Consider the following 26,019-nt stretch of genomic DNA (forward strand, 5'->3'; position numbering starts at 1 on the left):
TTTTAAGTATATTATGCCACTCTCTTCTGGCCTGTGGAGTTTCTGCTGAAAAGTTAGCTGATAGCGTTATAGGACTTCCTTTTATGTCACTGTTTTTCTCTTGCTGCTTTTAACAAATTATTGACCAGAGACATATTACAGCCCCAGGTGTTAGTTTCTACAAAAATCCTCCAGTCAGTCAGGGGTTAATATTCTCTTTAGTTTCTGTCATTTTGACTACAATGTGTCTTGGTGTGTTTCTCTTTGGGTTAATCCTGTAGGGACTCTGCACTTCTTAGATTGGTTGGTTGTTTCATTTCCTAGGTTGGGGAAGTTTCCAGCTTTTATGCCTTTGAGTATGTTCTCAGCTCTCTTTTCTCCTTCTTGGACCTCTATATAATGCGAACATTAGTGCACCTGATGTTGCCACAGAGGTCTCTTTGTCTTCATTATTTTTCTCTTCAGCTTCAGTGATTTCCACGTCTTCATCTTCCAGCTCATTGATCCATTCCTCTGTAGCATTAACTCTACTGTTGATTTCCTCTAGTATATTTTTCAACTCTTGGCTTACGGCATCCCAGCAGTGGGGCATGCAGGCTGTTGAACCAGGGCCAGGCTAGAGGAGGGCTCCACGATGGCACTTGCCAGCACCAGTGTCCAGGTGGTAGAACGAGCTCCCAAGACTGGCTGCCAGCAGTGTCTATGCCCTTCGTGTGAGCTGCAGCTGCCTCCTGACGCTCCAGGAAACTTTAAGAGGCAGGGAGGTCTGACCCAGGATCCTATCAAATTACTGCTCCTGCCCTGCAGCCCAGAACATGTGAGGTTTTGTGTGCACCCTTTGAGAGTGGAGTGTCTATCTCCCCCAGCCCCCCGGCACTCCTGAAAGTAAGCCCTGCTGGCTTTTCAAAGCCAAACGCTCTGGGGGCTCATCTTGCCAGTGCATGACCTTTGGGCTGGGGAGCCTGACTTGGGGCTTGGAACCCTCTTTGGGAGAACCTCTGCAGTGATAGTTCTCCTGTATGTGGGTCCCCAACCTGGGGGTATGGGACTTGGCTATATCGCAACTGTGCCCCTCCTACCCATCTGGTTGTGATTTCTTCTTAATATCTTTTGTCGTGGAGGATCTTTTTGGTCAGTTCTGATCCTTCCAAAGCGTGAACTTTGGAAGCTAAGTAGAACAAGTCAACTGTTAAAAGATATTTATGAGGGAATCACAAATAGGAACACTGACTAGATGTTAGTATGAAAGAATTATTGCTGAACTTTTTAAAGTGTGATAATGGCATTATTTTATCTCTTGGAGGTACACAGAAAAATCTTTACAGATGAAATAAGATATCAGAAATTGCCTTAAAATAATCCAGTGATACAAGTATGTGTGAAAAAGTGAGGGTGGGTAAGAGATGATGCCACACCATCCATGAGTTGATAATTTTTGAAGCTGATGGGAATGTAGTTCATTATACTATTTTCTCTACGTGTGTTTAAAATTTTCCACTGAGGGGGCAAAAAGCAGGTATGAAAAGTACCTTGCCAGAGCAGCAGCTCAGTAAATGACTGTTTTTGTAATCTAACAATGAGCTAAGTGTGCTTTAGAGAGATTAAGTCACTTACCAAAAGTTACACAGGTTTGGCAAACACCACGGTCTGTTTCTCAGAGTCCTATGTGTAGGCAGCCCTTTTGGCAGCTGCAATAATCATAAAAGCCATAAAAATCATAAAATCATAAAATTCAACTCACTGAAATTGAAATTTTATTCCAAAGACTATAATGGGTAGAAAGACAACAGCCAAAACTAAAAACAACTGGCTTAACTGGAAATTAGAAGTAGTTGATTGGCAGGAGAGCAAACAGTGGGTGACGGCCTTGGCACTCTAATAACTGTTATAACCAAGAAAGCATAAAAAAACAAATGTGCTGATACAGAACGTGGCTGTGCAGGATTTACAGCAAATAATAGGAAGAAAGGAAGACAGAAAGAAAAGGAAAAAAATCTACAAAACCTCCAAACCAAGAAATTAACAATTAAGAACATAGTGGGTAAATACTTTTGGTAGCAAAATTTTCACAGTTCTTAAAATGGGAGTCTCCAAAAGTACTTAAGTTCAAAAGCTAAAAAAACTTAAGAGGAAATAGTTACACTGGCTTAGAAGAGCTGCCGCCTGTCACGAAGATGACCATCAGTCCTAGTTCCAAACACAGTGATAACCGGTGAACCTGACCAACCGAAGAGAGGCCGACTGGCGGGCACTGACGTCGCTGATTGTACAAACACGCTGGACCGTTCGTCACTAACAGCTACTGCTCCTCCTGACTGATGCCAAGGCTGCCTTTCTGCACCTCGAGTTCCTCGGCACTGACCATCGACGGGTCAATAGCTGCGTATTTGGTTCCGTGGAATTGAAGCAAATGTATCTGCAGAAGTGCAGAATGATTATTTTAGACATCACTGTCATATATTAATAATTTCTACTTCTAAAATTACAGAGTACTCAGGGGAGGGGCAAGATTGGGGTGAGGGCTTAAAAGGTAAAAACTACCACGTATAAAATAAGCCACAAGGAGATACTGTACATCACAGGGTATATAGTGAATATCTTACAATAACTTTAAATGGAATATAATCTGTAATCTAAAAATGTTGAGTCACTACATAGAACACATGAAACTAACATAAACCAACTATGTATGTGTTAGTCACTCAGTTGTGTCTGACTCTTTGCGACTCTGTGGACGATAGCCTGCCAGGCTCTTCTGTCCATGCAATTCTCCAGGGAATAATACTGGAGTGGGTTACTATTCCCTTTTCCACGGAATTATCCTGACCCAGGGATCGAACGTGGGTCTCCTGCATTGCAGGCAGATGCTTCACCATCTGAGCCACCAGGGAAGCCCAAAAAACCAATTATACCTCAATAAAAATAAATATATAAACACTAAAAAATTAGAGTAATACATACTAACTAGAGGAAAATTAGAAAACAAAAATGTCAAAAACCATTATGTAACCAGTCTTTCTGGGCAGCTACATATTCTCACTAACATTTTAAACTGCGGCACGCTGCTTCTCAAGCACGTGTTCACCCTTCTTTGCTGCTGTGAATCAGGTCCTTCCCATCCTCTGCTGTTCTAATATCCTAATGACTGTCTCTGGGAATCAGGTTGTTTTGTACTTACAATCCTCTCCTTAGGATCTGTAGCCACATGTGGATGACAGGATCAGAGAACATGACTGGTTTTTTTTTTTTTTTTTTTTTGTGGATGCCACATAGAATTTATTACAAGATTGAATATATGATAGAAGTGACTTAGCACAGATTTATCAGTTAAAAATAATTTCTCAGAATTGTAACAGCATGGTTCTATTATTTCAGTTTTTCTTTCATTCTCTTTTTCCTTCCTTACAGGTATTTCAAATTCAGTAGGTCCACAGCCAAAATCAAATGCCACCAGAAAATCCTGTTACCTCCAACTTTTAAATCTATCCTGAATCAAATTTTTTACTGCACCCAATTCTCTAGTCTGAATTACCAACATTCCTCTCCTGAACCTGTAATTAATTGGTCTTCATGCTTCTATGTATTTTAAAATTGTAAAATACTTTGAACTATCTGTGCCTTTATACTTTTTACTATATAAAGAAGTATGAAATTGTACATAATCATAAACATGGAATTTGCTGGTCCTGAGCATGTCATACTTTGGCCACCTGATTTGAAGAACTGACTCATTGGAAAAGACCCTGATGCTGGGAAAGATTGAAGGCGGGAGGAGAAGGGGACAACAGAGGCTGAGATGGTTGGATGGCATCACTGACTCAATGGACATGAGTTTGAGTAAAGCATGACTGGTTTTTTAAGGCTCTGGATACTATTTGCCAAATTGCAATGCAGCCATTTCTCACCACTATTCTAATATCAGTTTAGGTAGGTATTTGAAGAGGTGGTATATGTTAGATTGTGTGTGTGTTTTAATGCATTAAAATTAGACCAAGAAGTCACTTCATGGGACTCAGATTGACTCCATTTTAAGTCTGGTGTCCTGCTCTGATTGAATTCCTTCCATCTGGGAGCCAAGGTTCCATGGTACCAAATGGCTACTTCAGTGTGTGAGTTCAGGCCTGTGGTTCACAGAAAAGGGAGAGTGGGCAGATAGTCACCCAGGTGTCTCTACTATGCTCGAATTCTATAACTTATTCATGGAGACCACCTTTATCAAGTTCAGTGTTTCATTCCTACAGAGAATTCTGTAGTTCTCTCTCTCCACCACCACCACCAAAAAGCTTTATGTTTCAAACCACAGACTCTGGATGCAAAGTGCTCTGGGTTCCAACCTAGGGCCTACCTGTACATAGAGGTTCACCTCTGCACTTCTGCACAGGTATGGGAAATTGCCTCCTGTTTTAAGGTGAGCCCTCCGGGCATTAGGATACAGTTTGTACATTTCTTCTTTAGCTTCAGTTGAAAGTGCACTCTGGTCAAACACCTTTAAAAGAATATGAGGACAAAACTGTCATTTCAATGTGTTCTTTTCACCTTAAGCAAAGAGTCCCCCCAAGCACTCCTTTCAGGAGATGTGGCTGAACCTTTCTGAAGCCTGGGCCACCCCCTTCTGCTCATTCCTAGTGACTCTAACTCCAAAGTAAAAAACACAGATTTTACTGCTAAATGTCTTTTGCATTGTTTAGGGGAAAAAAATTCTACCATGAATTTCATTTGTTCTCAAAGATAGTTAATTAAATTAACAGAACATTAATAGCAAACAATCATTGAAAATACCAATTTCAAAAAGATCATGAGACCCCAAAAGAACTTAGTATTAATTTAAAAACAGTTATATGTATGATATGGTCCGTGAAAATAATTATCTAAAAAATTAAGAATATTAGATAAAAAGTCCAGACCCTTTCCTGGGGGTGCCACCGTTGGAAGTTTGCAATATGTGATTCAAGAATCTTATAATACTCATACAAATTTATGTTCAACTTGTGCAAAAATTATTCATATAAAAGAAACAAAAAACATGAAAATAAAGAAAGGTGCATCTCCACCTTGCTAAAGTGACCATGAACTTAAGTGGTGAACATAACTTTGAAAGTGCAGGCAGAGCAAATGTACTGTGAAGACCATATATTTCTTTGAGAGTACTGACAAGCTTACTCTGTCATGGTAAATGTTGGAAAGTAGCAATTATAGTAGAAAATGGTAAGTTATTGTACATGTTCAGAATAATTTCCTGATAAAAATCAGTTCTTAATTTAAATACCATATTACTTGCATTTAGGAGTAAATCTATTGTGAGACAGAATAGCTATATGATTAAAATAAAAAGTCAAAGCCACAGTGAGATACCACTTCACATCCATTAGGGTGGCCACTATTAAAAAAAAAAAAAAACAGAAAATAACAAGGATATTGGCGAGGATATGGAGAAATTGGAGATCTAATGCACTGCTAATGGGAATGTAAAATGGTATGGCCCCTGTGGAAGATGATAAGGCAGTTCCTCTAGGAGTTAAACAGAATTATCAAATAATTCAGCAATTCCACTTCTAGGTATGCACCACCCAAAAGAACTGAAAATAGGACCCTGAATGTGTATTTGCACACCAATATTTACAGCAGCATTATTCACAATAGCCAAAAGGTGGAAACAACTCAAATGTCTATCAACAGATGAAAGGATAAACAAACTGTGGTATATACATACAATGCAATATTATCCAACTGGAAAAGGGAACGATTTTTTTAAATTTTAAATTTATTTTTAATTGGAGAATAACTGGATACTGTTAACATATGCTTTAACATGGATAAGCTTGGAAATATGCTAAGTAAAACAAGCGAGATACAAAAGGATATTTATATGATTCCACTTACACGAAGTACCTAGAACAGGTAAATTCATAGAGACAAAAAGTAGGACAAAGGTTACTAGGGTCTCTAGGGGGAACGGTGAATGAAGAGTTATTATTTAATGGGTACAGAGTTTCAGTTTGGGATGATGGAAAGTTCTGGAGATGGGTAATAGTGGCAGTTGGACCACACTATAAATATACTTAATGCTACTGAACTGTACACTTAAAAATGGTTTAAAAGGTGAATTTTGTTATGTATATTTTACTACAATTAAAAAACATGTAAGAAGCAAGCTTTTGTGTTAACTAGACTTTATGGAATTCTGGCACCTTCCTTTTGCTGCCCAGATTAGTAACAGCTTTAAAAGAATAGCAAAGCAAACCAAAATGGGTAAGGACTACCATGTTTATTTAAATTCATTTTTATTTCAATGGTGTTATTCCTTCCAGGAAAAATACAGGATAAGCAATAAAAGATTTTTTTTGAAATTGAGAAAGCTGTGTGGGGGGCAGGTGGTAAAAACAAATTCAAGGCAGTGTTTGAAGCAACACTGAAAAATCGTACAATGATTTGTAAGGTGGATCTTGACATATACATATAAAAAAGGTAAAGCATCTGTTTTACTGAAAGAAAACTTACATCCATAATGGTTACAGGGATGTCCCGAATTTTATGAGGTTCCACATAAGAATTTTGACAATTCAGGGTAAGTCTTGAAGCCAGTTCACTCTGACCCAAACTTTCCAGCTGCAGGAAAAAACACAGGTAAAGTTTTTTCAAAATTTTGTTTTTCACATTTACATTAGATCCACAGATAATATCCTATTTATAAAGGTGGCATTATGTGTGGTGAGGCCAGTAAGTTAACCACTGGGGAGACACAATGTATTTGAGACCATAACTGGGCCCTGGAAGTGGTGATGTTTTTCTTTTCTGGGCGCCTGGCCTTCCACAGCCCTCAACCTGAGCTGCCTCTTCAACCAGGCGCCTGTGGGCAGCAAGCCCATAAGCTCGGTGAAGACAGAGAGACATTTCAGTGATCTTAGAGCTGGAAGAGGCCTCAGAAGAAATCATCTATCCAGTAGTTCCTACATGCACATCTACAAACCCGCTCCATCACACTGGCCTGGGAAGCTAGAAGTGGAGGAGTGAGGTAAAAATAGATTCCCAGAGCCCTCGGCCAGGCATTCCAGTTCAAGGTCTCGTGTGAAGCCTTAGAATCTGTATTTTTTAAATATCCCCAAATGATTCTGATAAATTACTCAGCAGCTGTAATATCCATCTGGATGTATTAAAGTTAATATGGAAAAATGGTTAACAAACACCTCTAACACACACTGAGCGAGACAGGTATTTCTCAGGAACCAAGGAGACATGAAAATTCACAGGACAAGGTGTCCCCTCCCCACGGTCATGATCCTTACCCTGTCTACCATGAAATCGATGGCATCAGCCATCATAGGGTCCACTGGGCCAGAGGAAAAGTTCCCAAGAACTATTTTTTTAAGCATAAATGATGGCATCAACCAAAAGCTGTAAAAAAGAAACAAAAAACACCTGATCATTTAAACTTACATGAGTGGCAAGTAGTCATTCAATATGAAGCTCTGTATTAGCTAGGCATTTGGGATTTAGAGATTTAAAAAACTTAGTTGCTTCCTTCAAAGAGCTAGTTTTGAAGCATGTAGTTTTTATAAATGCATTCTCAAGTTCCCAAAGAGTTATGGTTTCATGTGATCAAACTTTTGAGGATTTGGAATAATTATAAGTAATATTTTAAAATGCCTTTACTGAGATAGACATTCTGATAATTTCAAGATTTTATTTTCTAGTTAGTCTTATTTTCAATGGCTAAGCTACTTATGGAGAACTGAACACTTACCATATCAACCTTAAGGTTTAAATCACCTTTTGATTAACATTAAAGGATAGATTTCGAAACAGTAAAATCACAGAGTTATTATATCTACTATTGCTACTAGTGGATTCTTGGGCTAATTCAAGGCAATTCAATCTTCATGTACTTCTATATGTGATCTTTAGTTAGGGTTTACTCCATTAATTACATTGGGAGCCATTATATAGGGTAAACATGAATTCTTTTAAACCTATGCTGAAAATGACTTATAAAAGGTACAGACCACCTTCTGATGTACATTCTCAGTAAACTCCCCTCACAAGGACCAGTTGGCCTACTTTCAGTCACCTTCAGTGATCTAAGTTCTCTACCCCAGCCCATCCCAACAGCTTCTTAACTTCTAAAGGGGATGCTGCCTGGGTGTTTTCTGTGTCTGCGTGGTGGGGTGGGGGGTCATCCTCTTGGCTCTGTTCACCCCTGAAGCCTCTGTGTGCCTCATAGTAAGTACTCAGAGATTTGATAAAAAAATTCCTGATATGCAAGAGCACCAAGTGGGGGAAGTCTTGGCTTCTGACAATCAAAACAACATGAAAAAATCATCAAAAAGAATGACTTTTTGTGCATTATCTGGACATGAACTATCTGTCTAATGCATACAAGAAATTGATACACAAATGCTGAGTAAACAAGTGAGAAAACATCAGGAAACATTTTTTAAAGAAATCAGAATACAATAGTAAATAGTTGTGAAAACCAACAATGTTTACCTAGAACATTTTATGAAAACCAATCTGATCACTCAGGTAAGTTAAGTCAATAGGCTGCTTTTGGGGGGTAGAGTCTAGCCTTGCTAGCAATGAAAGAAATATGGTGAAGTCAGCTTTAAGGTACCATTAAACATCTATAAAACTAATTCAAATGATAAAATCAATGAAGGGATGGCTAAGAGATAGCAGGTACCCCCATTGGTTGCCTTGCAAAGCATTCTGCCCTTTCCATCTTTCTAAAAAGCAGACTAATGTTGTGAAAGTGCCAGGCGAACTAAACAGTCTCTCCATTTCGGGGAACCTATCTCAAGGAAATAACCCAGAAAGAGAGGAACAAAAGTAATTTACACACAAAGATACAGTAGAACCTGGTGAAAAATTGAGAGAAGCCGAAGAGGCCTTTAAAAAACTGTAACAGTCATTACACAGAACTCTGTACAGAAAATACTAAGTGGAGCAAGCAGAACACAGTATCAGTGAGATATGCGCTGAAGGGAAACTGTAAAGGCATACGAACTATATTAAACAAGCCAGATGATGATTTAGAGTAACAGGAACCACTGAAGTTAGAATTCTTCCAATTCTTTTCCTTTGCAAGGGTGACTGTTTCTAATGCTAAAAGCCAGGATGGTTTCAGAAGACAAAAATATATGTGGCCCCTCCCTCCATAATGCTTCAAAAAACCAAACATCAACATTTTCAATTCCACTGAAAACAACAAAACTGTTGGTCGAATGTTCACATTCTTACCTGTTTGCAGTCCATGTTTGGTTGAAGATAGAGGTGTCACTGAAGGAATTGCAGAGGATGAGGGAATGGACTCTGGGAGATTTGTGAGTGTATTCAGCAAACTTCTGGGCCAAAAAGCCTCCCAAAGAAGCCCCAAAGAGATGAACCTAATTGGAAACAAACACAAGGATCCTAAAAACAATGACTGATCATGAAGTATCAAAAAATTGTTTTAATTATCACCAACCACAGAATATAATGTTATCACCAGTCATTAGTCTGAAATATTTTCAGCAGTTAGAAGTTTAGGAAATACTGTATTTAAATGCAATGTCTATACCTTGTCAAGAAAAAATACAATGGTGCATATGTTATATTAGTTAAAAAAATATTATTCACAGATTATATTAGAAAATTAAACTACTTTGCAGTTTCTGTTTAAGAAAACTGAAATTTTAATTTCGTAATTCTGTATTTCCACTCCTAGACATGTACTCAAGAGAACTGAAAACATCTGTCTACACAAAAGTTTGTGTAAGAATGTTTATAGCAACATCACTCATAATAACTAACCAATGGAAATAAATCAAGTGATGAATGGGTAAATAAAATGTGTTTTATCCATACAACGGGATTTTATTTAACAATTAAAAGGAATGAATTAAAAAAAAAAAAGGAACGAATTACTGATAGACTCTGCAACATTGATGAACCTTCAAAATCTTGTGCAAAGTGAAAAAAGCCAGTCACAAAGACCACAAATTACATCTTTATATTTATATAAAATATCCATAACAGGCAAATCCACAGACAGGGTTCCAGGGAGGAAGAAGGGTGGTGACTGCTAAGTATGGGGTTTCTTTGTGGGGTGGAAAAAATGTTCAAAAATTGACTGTTGTGATGGTTGCACATATCTCTGAATATATTAAAAAACCAGTGAATTATACACTTTAAAAGGGTAAACTGTATGGTATGTGAATTCTAGCTCAAAAGAGCTGTTATTAAAAAATAAAAGACAACACCAGACAATGACGTAAATGTTGCATCAAAATCACATGTGAGTAACTAGTTTCAAGGTACTCACTTTATCCAATTGTAAATGGTCTAAAAGTTTTCTGAATCCATCACAGAATTCAAGATGGTCCCAATAAACTGGATACTGCAACTAAAATATAACAATTTTAAAATTTATTTTAAAAACTGTAATGGTAAAACACAACTCATTTGTATCTGAAAAATTTAGGGCTCTCACAACAGTATTTATCATTTGCTCAATCCCTGGTCCTTTTTCAAAACATGGGAAAGTAAGCTCTCATCTTATCCTAGACTTCAAAATTCCAATTTTATCTAACAGAACAATTAAAAAATAAAAATAAAAATCACACTCTAGTGATACTACATATACAACAATTTCAATTCACACCAATTTCCTTTCCAAACAGCTAAGAAACTCTGAGGTTCAAGGGTGAACAGAGCAGAAACTATTCAAGTAAGAAAATTTTGTTTTCCCTTTAAACAAATTTCATTCTGAATTATGGCTCAGAACTAGAAATCCTTCTAAGGAGAGTTTCCTCTCTTTCTGGTAGCACTTCTTTAAGGGAGTATTCAATAAAATTGTTCCTCTACTTTTATTGACTCAGTCATTCTATCTGACTTCTTGTAGTACTTTTGTTTGTGATCAAGCATTTCAGGTGCTTGACCCTGCTGCTGCTGCTAGGTCACTTCAGTCATGTCTGACTCTGTGCGACCCCATAGACGGCAGCCCACCAGGCTCCCCCGTCCCTGGGATTCTCCAGGCAAGGACACTGGAGTGGGTTGCCATTTCCTTCTCCAAAGTGTGAAAGTGAAAAGTGAAAGTGAAGTCGCTCAGTCATGTCCGACTCTTAGTGACCCCAGGGACCGCAGCCTACCAGGCTCCTCTGTCCATGGGATTTTCCAGGCAAGAATACTGGAGTGGGGTGCCATTGCCTTCTCTGGTGCTTGACCCTAGGTAACCCATTAACACTGACAATAATGAAGAAAAAGAAACATAAGTCACTAACTTCTTTCTAGGGGACTCAGGCTTGTCACCTAAGAGAGCCCTTTAATAAATGTAAGACTCATCTTAAAGGCTTGCTATTTTAATCACTTAGATTCATTTGGCTAATGACAAAATCATTGGGATAGAAAACACCATGTAAATTATGGGATAATTTCAGATATGATGCAAAATGTTAGTTTTACTATTAACATTCCATTCATGGATACAATTCCACTTTCCAGATGGAGAACAAACTCTTCCTAGCAAAAATTTGAGAATTTGAGTCAGATGATAGCCTAAAAGAAAGGAGATGACATTTTTATGAATCCTTTAATTTAAAAATGTCTGTGCCCTAAGGAGTGTCCCAGAGCTGAGGTGCTGAGTGTGGTGGTTTCACTCTAGGAACTCTGGCCTGAAGTGCCAGGTGGAAGGCCTCTGCATCTGGCACTCACAGCAGAGAGACTGTAAGCTCAAAGGGGGAAAAGGAGACACCTGGAGACAAGGTGGCGGAGTAGAAGGACTTGAGCTTACCCTCCGCTCATGAAAACACCAAAATCACAACTAAATGCTGAACAACCATAACAAAAAAGGCTTAAGCCTACCAAAAAAAAAGCCTATCCCCAAAGAAAAAACCATAAAGAGGCACCTGAGGAACAGAGGCCCCAAACACAGAAAATTAGACAAAATGATATTCAAAGAAATATGTTCCAAGATAAAAACCAAAAAGAACAAATGAAGCGGAGATAGGCACTCTACCTGAAAAAGAATTCAGAGTAACGATGGTACTCCAGGCCCAAAGGGAGTGGCACAATATATTCAAAGTGATGAAAGGCAAAAACCTACGACCAAGAATACTCTACTCAGCAAGGTTCTTGTTCAGATTCAGTGAAGAAATCAAAAGCTTTATGGACAAGCAAAAGCTAAGAGAATTCAGCACCAAATGAGCTTTACAATGAATGCTAAAAGAACTTCTCTAGAAAAAAAAGAAAGGCCACAACTAGAAACAAGAAAATTACAAATGAGAAAGCTCACTAGTAAAGGCAAACATACAGTAAAAGGTAGGAAATCATCCACAAATATATCAAACCCAGCAATCATGAGAAGAGGAGTACAAAGGCAAGACATTAGAAATGCATTTGAAATTAAGAGACCAGCACTTAGAACAATCGCGTGTGTGTGTGTGTGTGTGTGTACATATATAGAGAGAGAGCACACTATATCAAAACCTCATGGTAACTGCAAACCAAAAATCTACAATAGATACACACCGAAAAGAAAACCTGATCCAAACAAAACACTTAAGATAGTCATCAAATCACAAGTGAAAGTATCTTAGTCACTTGGTCATGTCTGACTTTGTGACCTCATGGATTGTAGCCCCAGACAACCTGTCTATGGAATTCTCCTGGCAAGAATACTGGAGTGGTTAGAAGAGAAAAAAAGAGGAAGAGGAAAAAATGACCTATAAAACCAAATCCAAAACAATTAACAAAACAGCAATAAGAACATACATATCAATAATTATCTTAAATGTAAATGGGTTAAATGCTCCAACCAAGAGACACAGACTAGCTGAATGGATTAAAAACAAGATCAGGGCTTGAAAAATAGACTTGAAAATAAAGACTGTTAAAAGAGACAAAGGAGGACACTACATAATGATCAAGGGATTAATCTGAGAAGAAGATATAACAATTGTAAATAAATATGCACCCAACGTAGCAGCACCTCAATATACAGGCAATTGCTTAAAGGAGAAATCAACAGGAACACGATAATCGTGGGGGACTTGAACACCCCACTTACATCAATGGACAGAACATCCAGGCAGAAAATCAATAAGGAAACACAAACCTTAAATGACACATTAGACCAAATGAACTTAATTGCTATTTATAGAACATTCCATCCTAAAGCAGAATATACATTCCTCTCAAGTGCACATGGAACATCCTCCAGGACAGATTACATCCTGGGCCACAAAGTGAGCTTTGGTAAGTTTAAGAAAATTGAAATCGGATCAAGCATCTTCTCTGATCACAACGCTATGAGATTAAAAGTCAACTACAAGGAAAAAAACTGTAAAACTAAGCAAAACAAACAAACAAGTGGAAGCTAAATAGTATGTTACTAAACAACCAATGGATCACTGAAGAAATCAAAGAGGAAACAAAAAATACCTAGAGACAAATGAAAATAAAAACACAATAACCCAAAACTGATGGGACACAGCAAAAGCAGTTCTGAGACGGAAGTTCATAGCAATACAATCTTACCTCAGAAAGCAAGAAAAGTCTCAAGCAACCTAACTTTACATCCAAAGTAACTAGAAAATGAAAAACAAAATCTAAAGTAAGTAGAAAGAAGGAAATCATACAGATCAGAGAAGAAATAAATGAAATAGAGACAGAAAACAATAGAAAATGTCAATGAAATTAAAAGCTGTTTCTTTGAAAAGATAAACAAAATTGGTAAACCTCTAGCCAGACTAGGAGAAGGAAATGGCAACCCACTCCAGTACTCATGCCTGGAAAATCCCATGGAGGGAGGAGCCTGGTAGGCTACAGTCCATGGGGTCTCAAAGAGTCCGACAGGACTGAGCAACTTCACTTTCACTTTTCACTTTCATGCACTGGAGAAGGAAATGGCAACCCACTCCAGTGTTCTTGCCTGGAGAATCCCAGGGACGGGGGAGCCTGGTGGGCTGCTGTCTGTGGGGTTGCAGAGTTGGACACGACTGAAGCAACTTAGCAGCAGCAGCAGCAGCTAGCCAGACTCAAGGAAAAAAGAGAGGGCTCAAATCAATAAAATTAGAAATGAAAAAGGAGAATTAAATGGACACAACAGAAATACTAAGGATAATAAGAAACTAATACAAGCAACTATATGCCAATAAAATGAACAATGTAGAAGGGGACAAATTCTTAGAAGGTACAATCTTCCAAGACTGCACCATGAAAAAACAGAAAACATGAACAGACCTATTACAAGAGATTGAAACTATGATTTAGAAACTTCCAATGAACAGTAGTCCAGGATCAGATGGCTTCATAGGTGATTCTATCAAGCATTTAGAGAAGAGTTAACAGCTATCTTTTTAAACTATTCCAAAAAACTGCAGAGGAAGGAACACTCTCAAACTCATTCTATGAGGCCCCCATCACCCTGATACCAAAACCAGACAAAGATTTCACAAAATAAGAAAATTACAGGCCAATATCATGGATAAACAGAGATGCAAAAATCCTCAAAATACTACTGAATCCAACAATATAGTAAAAGATCATACACCATGATCAAGTGGGATTTATCTCAAGGGTTCAAGGATTTTTCTATATTCACAAATCAATCAGTGTGATACATCATATTAACAAATTAAAGAATAAAAACACACGATTATCTCAACAGATACAGAAAAAGCTCATGACAAAACTCAATACCCATTTATGATAAAAACTCTCCAGAAAGTTGGCATAGAGGGAAATTACCTCAACATAATAAAGGCCATATATGACAAACCCACAGCTAACATCATACTCAATGGTGAAAAGCTAAAAGCATTTCCTCTAGGATCAGGAACAAGACAAGGATGTCCACTCTCACCACTTTTATTTAATATAGTTTTGGAAGTCCTAGCCACAGCAATTAGAAAAGGAAAAGAAATAAAAGGAATCCAAGCTGGAAAAGAAGTAAACTGTCACTGTTTGTAGATGACATGTTATTAGACATAGAAAATCCTAAAGATGCTACCATAAAACTACTAGAGCTCATCAACAAATTTGGTGAAGCTGCAGGATACAAAAATCTGTAAATTTTTTATTTCTGCAGATACAGAAATATGCTGAATTTCTATATATTAATAATGAAAGATCAGAAAGAAAAAAGGAAACAATCTCATTTACCATTGCATCAAAAAGAATAAAATATCTAGGGATAAACCTACCTAAGCAGGCAAAAGACCTGTACTCTGAAAAGTATAAGATACTGCTGAAAGAAGCTGAAGATGACACAAACAAACAGAAAGACAGACTATGTTCTTGAATTGGAAGAATCAATATTGTTAAAATGACTATACTATCCAAGGAAATCTACAGATTCAATGAAATCCGATTAAATTACCAATGACATATTTCATAGAACCAGAACAGAATTTAAAAATTTGTATGGAAACACAAAAGATGCCAAATAGCCAACATAATTCTGAGAAAGAAAAATGGAACTGGAAGAATCAGGCTCCCTGACTTCAGACTACACTACAAAGCTACAGTAATCAAAACAGTATGGCACTGGCACAAATTCAGAAATATAGATCAGTGGAACAGGATAGGAAGCCCAGAAATAAACCCAAATGCCTATGGTCAATTAATCTATGACAAAGGAGGCAAGAATGCATAACGGAAATGCTGCTGAGAAGACTGGACAGCTACATGTAAAAGAATGAAATTAGAACATTCACTAGAATATTCTAATGAAATCAGAACATCCTCTAACCATACACAAAAATAAACTCAAAATTTCTTAAACGAAGACTGGATAGTATAAAACTCTTCAAGAAAAAAAAATAAAAAAATAAAACTCTTCAAGGAAAACAAAGGCAGAACACTCTTTAAGTTACAGCAATATCATTTTGGATCCACCACCTACAGTAATGAAAACAAAAATAAACAAATGGGACCTTAAAAGCTTTTGCATAGCAAAGGAACAATAAACAAAATGAAAAGACAACCCACAGAATGGGAGAAAATATTTGCAAATGAAACAACTGACAAGGGATTAATCTCCAAAATATACAAAACAGCTAACATAGTTCAACAGCAAAAAACAAAAATAAAAAAATGGACAGAAGATCTAAATAGACAGTTCTCCAAAGAAGACATACAGATGGCCAAAAAGCACATGAAAAGATGCTCAACACTGCTAATTATTAGAGAAACACAAATCAAAACTACCATGAGGTATAACCTCACATCAGTCAGAATGGCAATAATCAAAAAGTCTACAAACAAAAAATGCTGGAGAGGGTGTGGAGAGACGGGAACCCTCCTACACTGCTGATGGGAATGTAAATTTGTACAATCATGGAGAATAGTATGGAGGTTCCTTAAAAAACTAAAAATAGAACTACTATTTGAATCAGCAATCTCACTCATAGGCATATATCTGGAGAAAATCAATTCAAAAAGATACATGCACCCCAATGTTCAATGCAGCACTATTTACAATAGCCAAGACATGGAAGCAACCTAAATGTCCATCAACAGAGGGATGGATGAAGAAGATGTGGTACATGTATACAATGAAATATTACTTAGCCATAAAAAAGAATGAAATAATGCCATCTGCAGCATCATGGACCTAGAGATTATCATAGTAAGTGATTACATCAGGAAGAGAAAGATAAATATCATACAACATTACTTATATGTGGAATTTTAAAAAATGATATAAATGAACTTATTTACAAAGCAGAAACAGACTCACAGACTTTGAAAATAAACATCATTACCAAAAGGGAAAGGTTGGGGGAAGGATAAATTAGAAGTTTGGGATTAACATATACACATACATAGTAGTGTTGCTACATATAAAATAGATGTATTATAGCACAGGAGACTCTACTCAATATTCTGTAATAACCTATATGGGAAAAAATTCTGAAAAAGGAATGGATATATGTATAACTGAATCACTTTGCCATACACCTGAAACTAACACAACATTGTAAATCAACTATAATATAAAATAAAAATTTTAAATTAAAAAAATTTGTGTCCTAGACAGGTGATAAAATTGTATACAACTTAATATACACACAAACAATTGAGTATGAGTAAAACTGGAAATGTGAACAAGGCTGGTGGATTATATTAACATCAATATTGGCTGTGATATTCTACTATAGTTTTATAAAATGTTACTATTGGGAGAAACTGGCAAAGTATATAAGGGGTATCTCTCTATTATTTCTTACAACTGCATGTGAATCTATTATTATTTCAATAAAAATGTAAATGAAAAAAGGATCCATGCATTTTTAACTGCTGCTGCTAAGTCACTTCAGTCATGTTCGACTCTGTCCGACCCCATAGACAGCAGCCCAGCAGGCTCCACTGTCCCTGGGATTCTCCAGGCAAGAACACTGGAGTGGGTTGCCATTTCCTTCTCCAATGCATGAAAGTGAAAAGTGAAAGGGAAGTCGCTCAGTCGTGTCCCGACTCTCAGCGACCCCATGGACTGCAGCCTACCAGGCTCCTCCCTCCATGGGATTTTCCAGGCATGAGTACTGGAGTGGGTTGCCATTGCCTTCTCCATTTTAACTGCTAGATACTAACAGATGTCTAGTAAAATTTCAGAAATCTCCTGGCATTTTGATCAAATCTCAAGGACGAAGTGATTTTGAAGACACTGCTGTCTTTTTCCTTGATTCTTTATCTAGCTAAGAAATAGGGAATGCCCACATCAGGAAGCTTGAGGGCAAGAAGAAATATCCAGGCAAAAGGCAAGGCTGTGTGCCCTGTCAGTTTAGAACAAAGACCATGCTGTTTGCTTTGAAGAATGCTCAAAAGTGAGACAGACAGCTGGGGGGCTAGCCCAGTCTCCCTCTCCCTGGCTGACCAACAGCGATCACCTAGGCAGAAACTGTCACCACTTCAGCTGCAAAGGACTAGGATGAGGGCTGCTACCACCCTCCTCTCCTGGAATGCTGTCCACAGAGAGGGATTACTGAAAACCCAGAACAAGGGAAGATTACGTGGCAGGGCTTCCAACATACCATATGAGGAATGGTTAAAGAATCCGGAGAGATTTAGCTGCAGAAGACAAGACCTGGGGGGAAAGTCAGTAGGCGGCCGAAAGTAACTAGTTTTTTCAAGAAAGAGCAGGGTTATCAGGAGGAAGAGGAACTGCACTCATCTTGTGTGACCCCAGTTGGTGGCAGCCCCAGTGGAATTTTCAGTTTCCTTCTAAGAGAAGGGCCCTGGTACACGTTGTCTCTCTTCTAGGCAGTAAATAAAATGTATACTAACAGCAGCACTCCCATGGGGAGTACCATTCACGTGTTAACATTCTAGGTCCCAGAAAACAACTGCCAGCTCCAAGGCCAGGGCCTCTGCTTCGGGGAAGTTAGGAAACCGAAGTCCACCATCCTGACCTAGTCAAGGTGTGCCAAACACTCTTTGGTGAGCAACGGCCACCAAATGCCCTCCTCCCAGAGAGGGAGATTAAAGAACGATCAATGCAAAACTAAATTTAGACCAAACTCAGTGATAACAATTAGAAACAAAAAACTTCTTAACCAAACGTGAAGGATATGAGCTAATTAATGAACCTCACCTCACCTGTCAAAGACTCACAGTAAAGCAAGCTTTCAGTCCCCTCTGCTGCTCCCAAGCAGTGATGGAATAAAAGTGGGGAGGAAATGGGGTCAGAAGACTGAGCTGGGTTCTCTCTCTGCTGTCTATTGGCTGTGTGACCCTCAGCCATCTCTAAAATGTCCAGACCGAAGCTTCCTTATCTATAAACAAGAACAGTGCTTCCTACTGGTCAGACTTATTCAGGAAATGCACGTTCAAGCTGAGGGTAGAGAAAACTTCAACAAAGGTTTGTCTCCTCTGCGCCTCCTTTTGTTTTCAAACCACACCACCTTCCTTCAAAAAACTCCCTTTCACATTTAAAAAATGAAAAACAGCATTTTACAATAAGAAACACACCCATTACTATATTCAGAAACAGAAACACACACACACACACAAAATCAGAAAGTGTGGACCTGCATCGTTATCCTAGATCAATAATACTTACAGCTATAACCCGGTAACCCCATCCAGTCAAAGCCAAAATCTGCCGGAAAAATACATCCGCAGTTCCGCTGACAGGAGGGAGAAATATGAGCGGACACCTGATATTTCTGGGGCCTGCATCGTAGAGCGACCAGATCTTACTATCATCATCATCCACAATAATCTGGAGGGGAAAGTTATAAGAAGAAAATGAAAAATCTCATGGATTTGATTTTACATATTAATAGTTATTTCGACACTGTAATTTTGCTGACAATTTTAATACCACTGTCTTGGTGGTTTACACACTAACGTGGGGGTCACACCAGACCAGTACATATAATAAACAGCTTTGTTTCCTCTTCCTTCTTCAGAACTGACATCGTCCATGGAACTGCTTTATACTTTTCCCGACAGCTCCTTTTCCTCTCAGCTTGGAATTTTCCTCTCCAGTCATGATTATTTGAAGTTTATTTTGTTTACCATTAAACAGTAAACTCTGCACATGGCATCTTAATTCTTCCCCATATTTCTGGCTGTGTGTGTGCATGCACGTATGTAGGAGGAGAACAATTTGCAGTCATTCTCCAGTGCTGGCCCAGAGGGCTGGCTGGGATCAGCAGGGTTAGTATGTGAAAGGGGAGACGAGAGAAAGAAAAGACTCCAGGCTCTGGGGAGAAACCGCATAGAGATGGGACCACGCGTGGGATGCTTCAGGAGCCTGATCTAGACCAAGCCTCTGGGACAGAGAGCTCTGCTAGAGAGGAGGGACGAGGCGGGTGTAGGTGTCACTGTCCCCGGAGAGCATTTCAAACCATCCAGTCAGGTGAGGGGAAAAACCAGATTTTTTGGGAAAAGGGGATGAGGAGGAGGAAGGTCATCAGAAACCTTCCTCATTTAGTGGCTTTTGACCCAGTAAGGGGAAAAGATGAGCATTACATGAGCTGAGACAAATCAGGTGTTCAGCACAGAGCCTGGCAGATACCGAGTGTTCAATAGTGTCAAAAGTGTTATCTACAGTATGCACTGCATGATAGGTAATTTTCGTTCTCTTTGGCTGACTTTTTGGTGGTATTTGGAAAAGTACATTAACTGCTTGAACTTTTGCCAATGCAAATCAATACTTATCCTACTTTTACATTAAAAGGTTCAAGGTTCTATTTTTTTTCTTCTTTGGCCATGCCATGTGGCATGCTGGATCTTATTTTCCCGACCAGGGATCAAATCCACGCCCCCCTGATTAGGAGCATGGAGTCTTAATCACTGGACCACCAGTGAAGGTTGCATCTTCTGAGAGCTCCAAGTTGGCAGTGCTGTGGGGCCTATGGTGTCAGTGTGGGTGGCAGCATGCTAACTGGAGTCACGTAGCAGACAAACACGGCAGGGCAAAGTCTAGAGGGCCCTATCCAATGTTTTCTGGACTTCCACAAGTGACAGTATATCTCATGATTATGTTTTTGCCCTTTGGATTCTGCCACTCACATTTTTGCTTTTCATGTTTCTTTTTGCTGTGATTGTAGTAAAAAAAATCTTAGTGACCTTTGATAGTGCATACAGTAGATTCCAACCTTCTAGTAATAAAACATGAGATATGATATTCAGATTTCTGAAATTAAAATCTAGCACTATGAAATTTCAAGCAAACTTTTCATCACTTTTGGACCAAACTGACCAAAGGAGAACACTACATCAAGGAAACTACTTCCTACAACTACTTCCAAGTATATTTTGATAAGTTTGTGTTGCTTTGGGTCTAGTGATTAGCTTGCTGAGTGAGTTCATCAAGGGAGCCCCTGTGAATTACTTGAGGGGATGGGACAAGGCAGAGGGGCTCCAGGGGCAATTCTTCTTCTAGTGCAGGCAGTAGTTCCCGGGGTAACAAGAAGAAAGGCAGGTTCCCTTTGCTAAGCTGCCAAGTAGCTCTGGCTTTGAAGCCAGATGATTTGATTTTAACCCAAACTCTACTAGACTATGTGACTTTACATGTTAACCTCCATGAACCTTGGTTTTCTCATCTGTAAAATGGGCACACCACTACCCACTTTGTTAAACTGTTTAAATAATTAAGATATTTGAGGACTTCCTACACAGTGGAAGGTATTCTGTCTATATGTGGAAACTGTACCTCAAATTTCTATAGGAAGAGTAACTCTGTTATTAATTCAAACTTGCATGTTACTTCCACAGCTATCTACCCTGACAAAACAACTTTAACAGAAACACAGATGATCTTCAGATCATAGTACTCTAATACTTCTGCAAGGGGATCAGCAAAGATTTTATTCTGACACAACTTTTATCAGTGTGATCCCCAAGCATTTGGGATTAAATTTGAGACTCACAGTCAACAGACTTCAACATAAGTGTTTAGGGTCTTTGAACAACCCAGGCAAAGTTTCTAAAAGATGACTGTGGCAGAATGAGTACAGATTATGGCAAAGAGAGGATCTACAATGTAAATCTTCAATCTTGATGAACAGGAAAATGGTTTCTAATAGAATCTAACTGCACTTAACTGTACAGTTGCTTTCCACTTAACTGTACTTACGCTTTCCACCAATATAAGGAAGTACTCATATTCCTGCTTGCTTGAATATGTAAAAGCAGCTGTAAAATAATGAGTACAGTTATTCTCGCTTTTACTCTTGAATGAGTCTCAAAAGTTGATTGTACTTGACAGGGAAGGGGTTGAACGTTATGTTCTGCAATCCAGTCGTGATATTTGGCAATAACCTTTACTCTCAAACACTACTAAGACATAATGTCTAAATCACACATGAAAAACAATACAAGATTTTGCAAATAAGAGGTGTAGTAAAACCATACATACCTTTTTAAGGGGGACTGTACTTCTAAACCAGTTATAATCAGGAGAGACTTTAATCTCTCCCATGGTTAGCTGAAATGGAGGTTAACCCTGAAATAAAAGCATGTGATGTTTCACGTCAAGAATTCATGTTTACATCAGAACTAAATGTAGAGTCTGGTCTGGTTCTACCAACAATACTTTAAAAGGTAAAACCGAGGAAATGGGCCATTTTACCTTGTCGGCATAGACTAAAACTACAGAAAACAATTGGTGAAATCCTATAATCATGGAGCAAGCAAGAAGTACCCTGAGAGAGAATTATTCCAACCCCCTTAGTTCCTCCAAAAGAGGAATCTGGTCTAGAAAATGTTAATGACTTACCCAAGATCCCAAGGCTATTGCAAAACCAGGACCAGGCACAGGACAGTCTTTTCTGACACCTGACTACCTGTCCTAGTTACATGACTCCAAATGCAGTAGAATAACCTGTCTTTCAACAAAACCTTAAGAATCTATGTTAATAAAGATGTTCCTGTCTGACAGAATTCTAGGCAACAGTCTACACTAGAGAAAGGAGTTCATGTAAGCCTGCTTCCTCATAAATTCATAAATTTCCATAAATCTAACTCTAGGAGAAGACAGCTTCAGAAACACACATAGATTTTAATGCAAAATACAGGGAAAACTTGCTGTTCATATGGATGTGGTAAAAGTGATATAATGTACTCTGAAAGATCCATGATAAGGTACCAGAACATTCCTGAAGGCAACAAAATAAAACATGTGCCTTTAAAAAACAGGTGGTCTTCTACTGTGAGATTAGTGATTTCCAGCTTTTATAGTTCTATGACCTGGGAAAAGTTACTGACCCTTTGGGGACTTATTTTCTCATCTAATATTGTTTCACTACTCTCTCTCTAAAATGCAGAATAGTGCTTTGTACACAGCAGGCATTATCTGTTGACTAAATGAATGATTGCATCCTAAGCAGGCCGAACTAGTCAATCCTAGAATCCCTTTTAACCTGGGTACCTATGAGTGTTACATTGGCCGGGCATCCTCAACTTAAAGCTGCCCCTGTTTGCTTAAAAATCAATGTGTGTCACAACAGGAACTTGAAAATTATAGTTCCTTGTTGCAGATTCTTATTGCCAAATGAAGAAATTCTACCTGTTGGTTTGGAAGGACTCAAATGCTCCTTTGCATCATGTCCTCTATTGCAGCACAAACCTGGATTTCCCTAGCAGGGCTAGGATGAGTCTGAGACCCTAGGACTTAAGTCTTAGGCTGACCATGAACCAAGAACCTAGAAGGGCTTTTCTGGGCTGGTCAGGTGCCAGGGGGTCTTAAGTCAATGACTCTTCCTCTCTGGCCCTCCACATCTGCTCCCTCAAGACACAGGGCACTCAGCAATCTCAACTGTTGCCTCTAGCCTTGGGGGTTACTAAACTGAGCCCCAAGGAGATGGTAAATGTAGACATCCAATATTAAACTAGGTTTACAACCTTGACACTGTAATAATTGGTCTTTTCTTTCAAGGCTGGGATGGTTCTTAGAAAAGTTTATTGAAATCTTCAGTGGTTCTAAAATACGAAGAAAATCATCAGCCAGTATTATACAATCAATGTGCATGGATGTAGTTCTTATTCATACTAAAATAAAGAAAATCATTCTTTACATATCCATTTTCTCTTAACAAATATTAACATGTTAAAAAAAACTGAAGCCATTTGAACTATAGCCTTTCTCTAAGCTGGTCACTGCTTTTAACTGAAAGCAACTAGCACATATAGTTAATTCTGGAAAATTTTCTACCTGGACAGACTTGAACTATTCCTATGTCATCTAACTATTGCCTCATCAAGACATTTTCTAGTATACCATTACTATAAACAATCACCATTCTACAGGAGGAAGTATCAAAAACATGCTTAGAAAAAAATCCCTACTCAACAGATCAGAACAAAACACCTACTCAAAACACCTTAGTTAACTAAAGTCAGAAATTTTGCTTCTAGATTCACCAAACTTGGATAAAATAAATTATTCATAGTTTGGAATCAGTTGCAACATACAAACCAAACTATCATACAAATATACACACACACATTGTACACAGGCACACACATTCACTGTCATTCACTTCTTCCCTCAGGAGTAAGTAGAAAGAGGTTCCTTACCACAGTCTTCAGTATTAGCCACAACCACCCAATATTATAACATTTATTTTATAACTAATCTCACTGGTTGGAGAGATTCCACTGAACGTTGACTAAATTTTTATAGAAGCAAGTGACTTGAACATTTGTGCTAGTTTGGCAGTACATGAAAGGTAAGATAGATACCAAATGTTGCATATGACCAACTGACATTTAAGTGGGGGAAAAAACTGCTGCAAAGAGAAAGCAGCTGTGAGTGGTATGAAAAGGAATTTTGTTCTCCTAGCTCTCTTTCATCCACTACAAGGGAATACTTTTCCAAGTCACAAGGGGAACATTCTGCATATGGAAAGAAAAAAAAAGGTTCACTGAGACTGTGACCCAACTGATCGGTATTAAATAAGAAAGAATGTGGACCAGGAGCTCAACGCTGATTTGATCTCCCACAATTCTTCCCCAAAACAAAAGCACCTGTTCATGCTGCTGGGAAATGGGTGGCAGGAATTTTCCCTTAATCTTGCTCAGGGAAACCCCCTTCTCAGAGAGTCTCTCTGGGAACACTCAGTCCTCTCTGGCCCTTGTGCTGCTCCAGGATAGAACTGCCAGTTTTGAGTGTGCACCAAGAATTATATGCACTTCTCCATCAAGGTTTCACCAGAACCAGCCACTTTACAGTCCACTTATCCCTCAGGATTTCAACAGACCCTGCCGATTCACAGCCAATGAAATCACCTTTACAAATGTTTAAGTCATCTAACCAGTTTAACTAGTCACAGGTTTTCTGATCCTTTTCCTCAATCATATATGATCTACATATGGACAATCTATGATTCTTACTGACACAAGCAATAGCGAAATAGAGAACCTAAGGGTTTCTGGATGATGCCACTGGCTTTTTAATGCAAGTCTCCATATCTCACCACACCAATACAGAGCTATTCTTTTCTTAGGTTTCCTGGGGGGAAGATTTATCCTTATCTTCAGAAACTTATTCTATTATTTTCTAAACCTCATGGGAGGAAAATCTGACTACTTGACATTTCGACGGTCACATCTCATCTTGTACCCTGTCTTAGTATTAAAGCTTTAGGAAATTTGCACACAGCTATTCAATTACTCCTCAGTCTCTTGAAGCTCTCTGCCAAGACGAGCTGAAACATTGTAGGGGGAGACAAAGAAGCAACATAAATGCAGAATTTAGGACTCCTGAGGACAAGGAGAAGAGGAAAGTGAGACAGCTTAGCCCTGCCACTTTCCTCACACCTGGCCCGTGCGCAGCAATGACAAAGGCATTTATCACTTTCAGGCTGAGGTGCAATCTCCAAAATTACTAGTCTGATCAGAGTTCTTCAAAGTTTATAGGAAAAATGCGTTCCTGGGCTGCAGCAGTGTAGCCCCAAGATGGGATTACAGGAGTATGTCCAGGTCAAGTACCCGACCCCCGACCCCAGGCGAACCACACACACATCTCCACCTTCTTCCAGTCCCACTGGTGACAGCCACACAAAGGCAGGGTCACAGGCACTCCGATCACCCCCATGAACTCAGACTCGCCCTTAGACACACACAGGGACGTGCAATCACGTGCACGGTCACATGAACCGACCCACTCAGGGCCACACTCACAAAGTCACACCGAGAGAGGCAGCCGTGCTCACTACAAACCACTCTCACCTGCGGCCACAAACACATCATACACCCACATCCCCCGCTTCCCAGGACCTCTCCCACCCCTCACCTGCCGTGGCCGCCCCCAGGTCCCTGTCCCTCCTCCCAAGGCAGCTCTTCCCTTCAGAAAGGGGGCCGGCCTCGGAGGCTGCTGGGGCCCGGGTCGGGGCTGGAGGCCTGAGCGCTCAGTATCCGTAAGCGCTGCGAGCCGTGGGGGCGCGCTGGAGGGCCGGCCTCCGAGGGGCGGGGCGCGCGGCCGAGCGAGACCCGACCGCCGCCCTCCCTCCTCCGGAATTGTTCGTGCAGCTGGCGCGAGCCGCCAGCTTCCGGGTTCGGAGGGGTGGGGCCACGTAGCGAGGAAGGGGTGGAGCTGCGTGACTCCGGCGGTCACCA

At 39.2% G+C, this 26,019-nt stretch overlaps 1 protein-coding gene across 2 annotated transcripts; it reads right to left on the bottom strand.

Moving 5' to 3' along the window:
* Nucleotides 1–1,710: 1,710 nt before the first annotated feature.
* On the bottom strand, nucleotides 1,711–25,787 carry SPG21 (SPG21 abhydrolase domain containing, maspardin). Of its 2 annotated transcripts, XM_070468625.1 has the most exons (9): nucleotides 25,697–25,787; nucleotides 21,821–21,907; nucleotides 19,013–19,174; nucleotides 10,277–10,357; nucleotides 9,214–9,359; nucleotides 7,263–7,371; nucleotides 6,478–6,585; nucleotides 4,325–4,465; nucleotides 1,711–2,395 (listed from the first exon to the last, which is right to left on the bottom strand). In XM_070468625.1, exons 2-9 carry the CDS (start codon nucleotides 21,881–21,883, stop codon nucleotides 2,279–2,281), a joined length of 927 nt encoding a protein of 308 aa, XP_070324726.1. In that variant the 5' UTR covers nucleotides 21,884–21,907; nucleotides 25,697–25,787; the 3' UTR covers nucleotides 1,711–2,278. The 2 variants fall into 2 exon arrangements, with proteins under 2 accessions (XP_070324726.1, XP_070324727.1); XM_070468626.1 differs by lacking the exon at nucleotides 10,277–10,357.
* Between the last annotated feature and the right edge of the window lie 232 nt (nucleotides 25,788–26,019).

This window comes from Odocoileus virginianus, chromosome 6, assembly GCF_023699985.2.
Source record: "Odocoileus virginianus isolate 20LAN1187 ecotype Illinois chromosome 6, Ovbor_1.2, whole genome shotgun sequence".
NCBI classification, from domain to species: Eukaryota; Metazoa; Chordata; class Mammalia; order Artiodactyla; family Cervidae; genus Odocoileus; species Odocoileus virginianus.